At 36.4% G+C, this 12248-nt stretch overlaps 1 protein-coding gene across 2 annotated transcripts in view; it reads left to right on the top strand.

Annotated features, from left to right (window-relative positions):
• GXYLT1 (glucoside xylosyltransferase 1) overlaps positions 1-10133 on the top strand; it is a 34243-nt gene extending 24110 nt beyond the window's left edge. For both annotated transcript variants that reach the window (XM_064447959.1, XM_064447968.1), the window contains 3 exons: positions 6116-6239; positions 6546-6718; positions 8234-10133. In XM_064447959.1, coding sequence (XP_064304029.1) covers positions 6116-6239; positions 6546-6718; positions 8234-8395 — 459 coding nt within the window. In that variant the 3' untranslated portion in view covers positions 8396-10133. The remainder of the gene's footprint in view (positions 1-6115; positions 6240-6545; positions 6719-8233) is intronic.
• The last annotated feature ends 2115 nt before the right edge of the window (positions 10134-12248 follow it).

Below are 12248 nucleotides of genomic sequence, written 5' to 3'. Positions count from 1 at the left end.
CGGTGGAGACTTTTTGGTATCGGAAGGGTCAGAATTGTTTCTGATACTGTCTCATGATTTCTGACCCATGCTGCTGACTTACTCCTTCCACCTATTGGATACACTGTAGAAGTGTCCTACAGTATCAGGCTTATGATAGCATGCTCAGCCCAGTCAGAACAGTTTGAGGATGTCTAATCAGAACACAGAATGGTAGGGGTTGGAAGGGACCTCTGGAGGTCATCTTGTCCAACCCCCCTGCTTGAGCAGCTACACCTGGAGCAGGAGGCACAGGAACGCATCCAGGAGGGTTTTGAATGTCTCCAGGGAAGGAGACTCCACAACCTCCCTGGGCAGCCTGTTCCACTGCTCTGGCACCCTCAGAGGAAAGAAGCTTTTTTTCCTCATACTGAGGTGGAACTTCCTGGGTTCCAACTTGTGCCCATTGCCCCTTGTCCTGTCATTGGGCACTATTGAAAAGAGCCCGGTCCCATCATCCTGACACCCACCCTTTAGATAATTATAGCTGTTGATGAAATCCCCCCTCAGCCTTCTCTTCTCCAGGCTGAACAAACCCAAGTCTCTCAGCCTTTCCTCATAAGGGAGATACTCCAGTCCCCTGATCATCTTGGTAGCTCTCCACTGGACTTGCTCAAGCAGTTCCACATCCTTCTTAAACAGAGGGTCCCAAAACTGGACACAGCACTCCAAATGTGGTCTCACTAGGGCAGAGTAGAGGGGGAGGATAACCTCTCTCGATCTGCTGGCCACACTCCTTTTTATGCACCCCAGGATACCTTTGGCCTTCTTGACCAAGGGCACAGTGCTGGCTTATGGTCAACTTGTTGTCCACCAGCACTCCCAGGTCGTTCTCAGCAGAGCGGCTTTCTAGTAGTTCAGCCCCCAGCCTGTACCGGTGCATGGGGTTGTTCCTGCCCAGGTGCAGGACCTTGCACTTGCTCTTGTTGAATTGTATCAGGTTCCCCTCGGCCCAGCTCTCCAGCCTGTCCAGGTCTCGCTGAATGGCAGCACAGCCTTCTGGTGTATCATCCACTCCTCCCAGCTTGGTATCATCAGCAAACTTGCTGAGGTTACTCTATCCCATCATCCAGGTCATTGATGAATATGTTGGACAGGACTGGACCCAGCACAGACCCCTGGGGAAACACCACTAGTGACAGGCCTCCATCCAGACTCTGCTCCGTTGATCACGACCCTCTGAGTTCTGTTGTTGAGCCAGTTCTCTGTCCACCTCACTGTCCACTGATCCAATCCACACTTCCTTAGCTTGCCTATGAGGATGCTATGCGAGACAGTGTCAGATGCCTTACTGAAGTCAAGACAGACAACATCCACTGCTACTAGGTTACCTGACACTTAGGAATGATGGTGCTTGATTGTTCTCCTCTCATATCATACTTAGATGGTGCAGCCTGGGTAGTGACTAAGCAGGAAATGAGTTTGCCTTATACAATATTGATTATTGAGATCTTAGCTTAGAGAACACTCAGCAGGGGAACCATTTAGTTGATGCTCCCCTAGTACCTAAAGTGTGGTCGCACAAGCTGGTGGAGCATCGCAGGGCCCTAATACGCACAAGCTCTGTTACAGAAGCCCTGCTGTTTGTGGAGACTTGTGGAGACTTTGTTTTCGTCTTCAGGTTCCTTGAATGTCTTAAAAGCGTGATTTTCAGTATGAAGAACAGCAAGCCTCACAGCAAAACTTTGAAGAGGGTTTAGTGTAGTTGAGACTATACACGACAGGCCTGAGAGAGTGTATGGCTTCCCTTGTTACTGATGGTAAAGGAGCTACTAGTCTTGATCCTTTAGAAGAGAGGTAAACTAACAAGCAACACTGCAGATGCTTTTGCACCTTACAGGTGCTGTCCCATGTCATGTCCCGTTAACTATTCTAGTCAAATACAATAGAGCTAGAAAATGCTTCAGTGTCTCATAGGAAGATCAGAATTTGTTCGTATTCATTCAGGAGACTCAACAAATTAGTAAAGGAGTATATAAGTTCTGGGAATTTTTGTATATTTAGAAAGCTGCCTTGTATACCTTTCTGTATGACTATCTAGTGGCTAGAGCACTTGTCTAAACAGTGGAAGTTTTGGATCAGAATATTACTCCAATATGATGGATTTAAAACTGTGGGTTCATTCTTGTAGTTTCCTCAGCCCAAAATTACAGGCTGAGTTGCTTAGGCCTTTTAAGCATCTTTCTTCTGTTGTCATGTTGACTTGTAACGAGTCAGGAGGAACCAGAAGATGAATAAAAAAAAACAAGCGGAGACTTCAGCCAATGTTTATAGTGCTCACCTGAGTAGCAGAAAACCTGTAGTTCCATGTGTTGCTCCAGGATTAAGTTGTCTTTTATCCGCTTATTTATTCAAGCCTCAATCTTCTCAGATTGTCAGGTCTCTTCATTTCAGACAAGCATCCTAGATACTTGGCTATCTATGGAAGTTGTCACTCCTTGTTCTATCTTATTTGTTTTGTGTGTTTTGAGACTCTGGGAATATATACAGTACAAATATATGCGCTGTATATATATGTATATATGCACACATGTGTATACATATATACAGATACATATACATGCACATATATGTTATTGAATGTAGTGTGGTCACAGAATGGTGCATTACTGGACATAAGACTAGAATCAGTAATGGAGCTCCTGATGGATATTGCCTGCCTGTTGTCTTTGCTAAGCAGCAGTTAGAAAATGGGAATGTGAAACACGCAAGAGTGTTTAGGAGATGGAAGAAGTAATAGTAGGTGACATTTTTTTTTATACTCGTATAGTTAGAGATACTTTTAAACTCGGATGTAGCAAATACCACAGATACAGTGTTCTAACAGAAAGTCCTAGATCAGTGAGGCTTTGTGAATAGGGAACAATGACTTTTATCAAATTAATGAGGAAACTTAGTTGTTGTGATGCCTGAGATGTGGGCAGTCATGGAAATGAATGAGGTCTTATAAAAATCAAACAAGCCCCAAACAAAATAACTCCAGATAGCATGTGCAAAGGAGAGGTTCATGGGTATGCTTTAGACAAAAAAAAGTCCAAGCTCAGAGAGTTTCTATGACCTAAGCCATTATATACTTTTTTTTTTACCATTCAGTATTGCTTAAGGCTATAGTTCTAAGAAATACGGTGAGCCTGTGCAAAAGCTAATTGCTTCTAAAAGGAGGGTTCCCATCTCTTACCATCTGCTTTTCCCTGCTTTTCTTATTTACTTTGTCCAAGCCTCTGGTGTTTGTTGGTCCCTTCTATGATTCAATTAAACTTCGTAGCAGTAGGAAAAAAATCCTCCTGCTGGGTTAGTGAAGTAAATCAGCTCACAAAAACATCTAGTAAGTGTTATTGCTACACTGTTAATGCAAGAATAGAATAGAGTCATGTAACAAGAAGGGCGAGGGCTTGCTTTCATTTGGCATTAAGGAAATTTAAATTTGTCAACTGTTTGTGGGACACAGCTGCAGTTTTTTTAGATACTGCTGTATAATTTGAGTATTTTTCCTCAACTTTGTATTTTCCTTCTGGAATTCAGAGAGAGGTAGTTCTCTATTGCTACAGGCTAAATGTGACTGCTCTTGTAGGTCTGACTGCAGCCTTGGCCAGGCAGAAGTCTTCTGGGACAGAAATCAGTAATGACCAAACTAAAGCACAGCAACTAAACAAACAAACAAACAAAAAGTAGGAAAATATCTTACCGTCCTTACATATATTTTGTTCTTACACATTTTCTTCCACTCAAAAAGAGATTGACATTTTGAGGGTTCATAAGAACCTGTCTGTATCAGCTTGATGGCATCATGGAAATGCCTACTACCATCGTGGGTTTTTTTCTTAAACCTCTTTAACCTTCTTTGCAATTTGTTGAATATTGGAGAGGTGTATATTCTGAAAATCCTGAAAGTCATCATAGAGTTATTTTTCTCATATTTACTTGAGTAATTTTTGAAAAGCAAGTCTATCATCAGTTTTGAAGTTGAGCATTCTACTCAATGCATTGAGTCACTAGCATAAGAACATGCTGTTTGACATCACTATAAGTTAGAGTAGAATTTTAGAGGAGGTTGTGCAACTATTCAAATAGATTCTCTTGCTCTTTGAGTCCTACACTGGTTTCATTATACATCACTGTTAATAAATTAATATATAACTTCTCTATTTATGCAAAGGTTATTGAAATATTACAGTTTCCAATTCTTAAATCTGATAGCACTATTTGTCAAGTGGTATTGCTTCTAGACATCTGGCAACGTGATGTATGCTGTTACCTGCTTCGCATCACCTTGGGATATACTCTGGATTTCACTGCTATTAAAGCTATGCAAGTTAAATGAAAATTATATGAAATAATGACTTTAAAATTTAATGCTTCTATGGGTTGCTCTAAAACTTTATTTACTACTGTATATTCTCTTACTCACGGTTATCCTTCTATTAGTGAGCTAATTTAATTCTGCTTTTAATTCTTAGCACTGAGTCTAAATTTAAACCTTAGGTCAATATTCTATGGATGGCAAAGTTCAGGTGAGGGTGTAATCTTTACCCACTATGATTCAGTCCGATTGATTTGCTTTTTTAGAAGGTTTTAGCTTGGTGTTAAGCCTGTGTTTGCTTTTGTTTAATCACATTGCACTGAGCCTAATGATAATTCTTGCTAGAGAAGAATTCTCTTGTGCATTTCTTATGCCTGCTCTCATCAAATACTTGCAAGCAATCATAGTCATAAATTTTTTAGGACAGAAGGGACTGTAATATTCCATTTGGCTTCTTACTTAATATAAGCTATAGATCTTCTTCGTATTAATTCTTGTCTGAAATCTGATAGTATTTCTTTTTTTAGTCTTCAATTCTGAAGGCCCTTCATATTTGATGACTGAAATGACTTGAGGAAAGACTAAAAACTGAACTGTTAATTTTTGCACTTTCTAGTTTGTCAATGGAAAGCTTGGAGAAGGAAGTCTTTGATACTATAATTCTAAAACTGAATATTTTGCTCCTTGTAGTCTTTTCTGTTTCTTAACATGGTGTTTCTCCATACAGATCCCAAACGATATTGGAGTTCTGATTTAAATTTTTTTTTAGCAACTTGGTTTAAAAGAATCAAGGGTACAATCCTGTACTGGTTCAAGAATTTTCTTTCTTTGGGACTAATTGTTATTCCATCCTCATTTTCCCAATTTAAGTAAAAGGTACAGAGTGAACAGCCTTCTTTCTTTTCTGTTCTAGCTGAGCTTAAAAGTGGTGTAAAGATGAGAAATAAGCTTTAGAATATGCAACCTGTTACACTGCAGATGGTAATCCGTTTGGTAACGGAGTTCATCGTAGGCCAGCTTACTCCAAGTAGCACCTCCTCAGCCAAACCCCTTAGAAAAGCTCCTCCTTTTCCTTTGAAGTGATTTTGCTAAGTCAAGAATTTGGGAATTGAGTAACAGCTGTTGCTTTAGAGTCTTACTGCCTTTTACTAGTGAAAAGTTGTACCTTTGCTGTGGAAGTTCAAGTTCAGTAACTAAAAAAATTATTTCAACTCAATTAAAATTCTTTTGAAAACCTTTGAAGGATTTCCATATTTTTGTACACTACTTTGTAGCCAATATGTTTCAGCTGTATGTGTTTGGAACTCTTTAATAATTTTATATTGATCTGTTTTGCATTTTTGAAGTTAACTTTAAAACCTGTGTATGTTATCACTCTGATAAGACAGAGAAATTGCATGAAGTGTGGATATTTAAATAGTGTCCAACTACTTGCATGCATCACTTAAATGCAGTTTTTGTGTTAGATCCTACTGCTGTATTAAAAAAGCCTTGCTATATATCTTAGAACTTTTGGTTTAAGATTTTTGAGGGAAATCTTGAAGACAAAAGTTTAATGTGGCAGTTAAATAAAAGTAGGAGATGTGTATAATTTTCTTTGTAAGATAATAACTGAGAAATAAAGCATATTAGAAATGTCCATAACTATTTTCTAAGTGCTTATGTGATTACAAGGAAGAAATCGCCTGTACATTTGAGGTTTGTAACTTTGAAAAGCAAATTACTGCCATTCTGTAGGACATTTTCTATAGGTTTATTTGTCCTGAATGTGATTTTTTGCTTTGTTTTATTTAATAGAATGATATGACACCAGTCCGTTTACAGTGGGGAGAAATTCTTATGCCACTGCTGAAGAAGTACAAGTTGAACATAACATGGGGTGATCAGGATCTATTGAACATTGTGTTTTTTCACAATCCAGGTAAATCCACATTGATTCTAAGTCTAACATGACGAAGTTAATCTTTTCTATGATGTTCAAAAATCCAGGAAAATACCCTTTTAGTAGACTTTTCAGTGAAAGTATTCAAGGGACTTTTCCCTACTTTAGTTTTCTGAAAACATTTACTTTGACAGACAGCATTGGAGCTTGCTACAGTGTAATTAGCTGTTACATTTCAAAACAACTGTGCAGAAATTTATGAAGCGCCCTTGAGAAAAAAAAAGATTAATGTACTTCCTGAAGCAATTTTGACACTTAATCCAGAATTCTCATTTTTTTGTACAGAAAGTCTTTATCTCTTTCCTTGCCAATGGAATTATCGGCCTGACCACTGCATCTATGGAAGCAATTGTAAGGAAGCTGAAGAAGAAGGTATATTTATTCTTCATGGAAACAGAGGTGTTTACCATGATGATAAACAACCAACTTTTAGGGCTGTCTATGAAGCAATAAAAAAGGTAAGTGTTTTCAGCACTGTACTTGTGCAAAGGGTTTTTTTAAAATGTATTTTTGTCTACAGTGCTGCATGTATTTTGTAGGTTTTGTTGATACTTGCCATGATTGCAACAAAGTACTTTTTTTCCACTTCTAAGTGATTTTAACTCTTCCAGGACTTTTGTTTACTGCTTGGATAGAATTCCAGTGTATTCCTTTTGTGATGAACATCTTTTGAAACATAGACTATGTGTGGGTTAGGATTCTAAAACATTGCCTGTAGTTGTCAATGTCTATTTAAAAGGCTTTATTCCCATTCCTTTAATAAATACATCTAGTAAACTGTTTGTATGAGCATTTGGAGATCAACAGAAGCTTCATTTTCCTGGAGGTTTTAAAATGCAGGAAAAAAACCTTCTTCCCAAAGTTTGTGTGTATTTACTGCAACATTTTAAGTTAATTGTAGCTATATTTGGATTGTAGAAATTTTTTTTTACTGTGTTTTGACCTTTTCTGGAGATTCAGTGTATTATTGTGTTGCTGTTCCTTTAAATACTAAGCATAGTGACTTCTTTTCATTCTGCAAATAAGTCATCTAATAAACTATTTATCACAGCATCAGTATACTCACTGAAGAGCTGTAAAATTTAGCACTGATGCACATTTTAATGTAGCAGGCTATTGTGTGTGTATAACCTTCAAAAATCAATAGTATATTTTAATGGTGCTTTATTACGCGTTGTCATATGGATATAAAAATGAATAAAAGTACTTTTGGGGGTCTGAGAATACATTGCAGGGAAAGTGAATGTGTTTCCATAAAAATACGATTTCTTTGTTTCCTTTGAGCATTGTCAAAAACAAAAGAAAAAATTATTTCTTTTTATTTATGATCCCATTTGGTTTGTGAATATGTCAGAGAAAGTATGTAAAACACTGATTCAGTGGTAATAAGATGAACAAAATTATGTTACTTTGAAATGCTGTTTTAGCTTATCATTTGTTTATAAAAAATATTGTGCTGTTGAACTAACGACTTCTTTATTTCATGTCCATGTTAAACATAGTGTGTGCTTGACCATCATTCAGTTTAATGAAACTTCAGTAGTACCACTTTTCATACTGTTGTTTCATTATAATTTGATAAGAAATGTATTCTTTAAAAGTTATATGTCATTCAAGAAAGTTACTGTGCAACAAACAAATAACTAGAAATCATTTTTAGATCTGTAAATTTTTACTTTAATAAGGTAATTTTAAATTTCCTCCTTGCCTGTCTGGATATGTTTGTTTATGGGTTTTTTTCTTCAAAAAATTAATTTGTTAGACTTATTGAAAGCGTTAGAGAATGCGCCTGCAATTTAGAGGTGGTTTTCAAATATTGCATTCAGAAGGTCTCCAAGTTCTTGAAAACATCTAATAAACCTATAGAAAGCAAATGCAATGTTCAAAGACATTCTAATAAATTTTTAGATAACTCTGAATAATGACACTCTTCCATATTGACGTTAAATCTTCTTTTCTTAACCTCTTTACAGTATTCGTTTGGAGACAATCTGGTTCATTCCCTGTTGCAGCCCCTAGAACTGGAATTGCGGAAAACCATGCATACGTACTGTGGAAAAGTATACAAAGTGTTCATAAAGCAGCTAACAAAAAGCATAAGAGACTTGTATGCCAGAAGATCAAAGGGAAGCTGATTTTTACTCCAGGCTGCTAAATCAAGAGGTTGAATTAACATATTCTGGTCAAAAGGTGCAAAATTCTAATATGGCTTGAATCGGCTTTTAATATGCCCAGATAAAACTTTACTAGCATACATAAAAATGAAGAAAATTCATGTAATGAAGAACAGGAACTTTTTTCTGCAAAGGTGACTTTTTGCTTTTTTGAAGTTTAATCACTGCTAACTTTCTCTTGGATCCAATGATTTGGGTGTTACTGGCTTCTATGGTCAGTAGTTTTAGTCTGCATAATTCAGTTATCTAATGATCAAATGAACAAGGAAGAAATGAAGAGGGCTGTATTTGGGAGTGTACCTCATATATTGTCTAAAATTCTGTTAAACTGTGAATATAGCAATAACTGAGTCAGCAGCACTAACCTCACTTTAAAGGTGTGAGCCTTTATGTAAACAAAGTTGTTTACAAGTGCCGAAAATACTCTGTTTTCAAAGAAATGTGATATAATTTGACAATCTGTACGTGCCTTTATATGTTCATCTCTTACACGTTGAAGTACTGTTTTGACAATCTTGTTTAGCTTATCTTAGATGTAAACTGCACACTATAAATATGATTTTCTGAGAAATTAATAACTAGTATGTGATACTAGTTTTATCTGTTGGTAGATACAGACACTTTTTAATATATGGCATTTGTTTCAACATCATTGAGCCATTATGTCCAAACGATAGAGCAGAGTTGAGGGTGGGTTTTTCAGCAAAAATTCAGTTTGAAGTTGTCTGTCTTAGAATATTTTTTTAAAAATTATGTGGTTTTGCAACTTTGTAGGGCATTTTGGAAGTAGAAGGAAAAAACAACAGTGGAAAGCTGTTGCTGTTGTATTTCCTTACTAAGAATTATTACCTGATTATTATAGAGTATTTAGTACCTAAAAGTGAAGGGCTGTAATAAGAGTTCTGATGCTTCATCAGACTGTATATTAGATGGGTTTCTTAGAGAATATATCCTGTTACCATACTTTTTTAAGGACGTGGCTTTAAAACAGCTTTGGGGCACATCCTCAATTACATGAATGCATTACTGTCAATAGGGTTATAGTATTTACAACAGGTAAGGATTAGGCTTTCTTTAGTAAGTGGGGAAAAAAAAGTTCTGTTTATGTAATACAAACTTTTTTTTAGAGAAAAACATGAAGAAAAATGCTGAGTTCTAGTGTTACAGTAAAATACTATTTAAACTTGCATGGTATGAACTGCATTTGTAAAGTATATTTGAACTTGGATAACCTCTCTAACTGAGATGAAGTCGTCATAAAGTGAGTTTTCGGATTCCAGAAAAGTTCCTGTGTGAACACGGAGCATCTACTCACTGACTTGCACTGTCATCCCAACCCTTTTTTGGAAGCTTAATTTTTGTGGCTGTTTCTTTGTCAAAGGCAGGCTGGCTCTTACTCCCAGATCCATGTGAGCTGGACGAAAGCTTTAGCAGTACAAAACTACACTCCGTTGTAAGCAGAGTTTATGTTCTGCTCTTAGTCTCCCTGCTGGCTCAGGGTGTAAATTTCTGGGATGGAAACTAGGAGGCTCTCTGCCTCACATGTCGTTACAGTCTTAGTTACAGTCTCTTTTCCTTGCTATGTAACCTTTTGAAGTCTGAAAATCTAAAAATCTGTGTGAAGGTGAATACTGTTATTGACTCATTTTACGATATGCAATGCATTATTTTTTTACATAAATACTGATTTTTATATCAATTTGTCTTCAGCTTTTTTTACTTGTACTGCGTGTTTGTATTTAAAAATTCTTTCAGCTTGTGCTTTTCTTTGCAGAAACTTTCAGTTTTGAATTGATTTTTAGTATGTTGTATGTACATGAAGATACTGCTTAAAACCTAATGTGCCATTTTAGAAAAAAGTGGAATCTGAACATAAGCAGCAATATTTCCACTTAAATTTCAGGTTTTGTGGTGATTAGAACAAAAAAGGTTAATATTAAAGCTTATCATAGGATAAAAATTCTTTGTGCTTATTTCAAGAGAAGTTTACTCAGCATATTACAAATAGCAGAATATACTGCCTTATGCCATATTTTTGTTTAATTTGTATTAATATAAACTTAAACTGCTCACCTTAACTGTCCATTCCCAAGTAACACTTTAGAAAACTGAAAGAACAAGTGTGTAGTTTCTTCCAGTAACTCTCCAGAGTATTTGTCTCTTTTTTCGAACAAATTTTTAGTTCTGTAATCCCTATGTCTTAGATTTAGAAAGATGATCTCTCTTTAAAAAGAAATCCGACTTACGAAGAAAACATCTGGAGACAATAAGAAGACTGGAAAACCAAGTAGTGTGATAAAACCAGTCATACTCCCAAACATTTCAATATCTGATTTGTAAGGTTATATGCATATAAGTGTAGAAACTTGCATCTAGCCTGCAAATCTTGATTGCTGTTTACTTTTAGAAGCATTGCTTTTCCTGCAGACATAGTAAGTAAGTAACAAAATAGAATGTGACACATTATACAACTTTAGAAATACCATTTTTACTGATTTATTTATTATGAGATTATTGCTAATAGAAGTGTAGAGATTCACAGGAAAACACAAATATCAGGAAATGTGCATTCAGGTTAAATCAAGATAAATCTGTCCTCATCAAGCTTGGTTTGTGTGTATATCCCTGGTACTGTTATTCTGTCTCTGTTTAAAGGGATCAAGGTCTCATGGTAGAAAACACATCTTCAAATAGATCTCATCTCATTTGTATGAAATTCTATCTCTCTCTGTAGTTAGTATGAAAAGACAGCTATCCCTCAGTGAGACCAAAATGTCCTTATTTATGGTACTTGTACCTCTGCCTGTCAATAAGGCTGTGTAAGCCTTATGAAAATGTCTTTCCAGTTACTTGTAGTTTTGCCAAAATTTAGACTGAAGGTGACCTTAATGCCAGTCGAATTGGTGTTGGTAAGCTTTTGATTTTAATTTAGGAAGTTCAGAAAACAGGTTTAGAAGAAAATATTTTCTTTTCCCTTATTCTGATTTTAAACAGATTTTAAAACAATATGGAGTTGCCTTTTGCTTCTTTTGACCTAAATTTCGTCAAGCTATAAACTCCTGGCAAAATGTTGTTTGGAAAACCGTACTGTCAACGTTTTTGTTACTTGGTGCCAGGTTTCTGTCCATACTGGACATACTCCAACCACATAGGCTTTCTACACTCCTGTCTGTGCGCTTTCCATGACTGGGTGACTAGAAACCAGTCTTCTTTCTTTTCCTCCTCCCAGATTATATTTCCCATCTAGACAGCATGGAAGAGGAAATAACTGCAGTGTAGTGGTGGGAGGAGGGAAGGGGCTGGATCTGCTTGGAATGTTTAGAAGCAGAACATGTAAGAGGCAAATCTGAAGGCGTGATGAACTCGCTTGTTTTGAGTGAGTATGAATGAAGCTTCACTGTTTGTTTACTCACATTTAGGGATGTGATGGTACTTGTGGTGGATTAAATGGGGTGAAACTGAGGGGTAAAATCAGTCTTCTACTTTTTTAGCTTATCTGTAGGAAAACACTAGACTTCTGGTTTCTCCTACCTGGTCTATAAAGGTGTCTCCAAACACATGACATATCTAGAATTTCCATTTCTTTAGAAGTCTTAATTTCTTTTGCGTTGTCTAGTTTCTGTTCCAAATTAAAAGATTTTCAACTATCAGCCAGGTTTAACAATATCCATTTACTGACTACATAAATCTGTGTTTTTACCTGGGTAAGTGGAATACTCAGTATCATTTAGATGAATGTGTAGGCTGTTTGTGTCTCCATTTATTTAATAAATTATCCATTTTAATAGTGATTGTTTTTAAGCTCTCTGTGTTA

The sequence above is a fragment of the Phalacrocorax carbo genome, chromosome 1, assembly GCF_963921805.1.
Source record: "Phalacrocorax carbo chromosome 1, bPhaCar2.1, whole genome shotgun sequence".
Classification (NCBI taxonomy): domain Eukaryota; kingdom Metazoa; phylum Chordata; class Aves; order Suliformes; family Phalacrocoracidae; genus Phalacrocorax; species Phalacrocorax carbo.
This window is presented reverse-complemented; position numbering and strand designations above follow the sequence as displayed.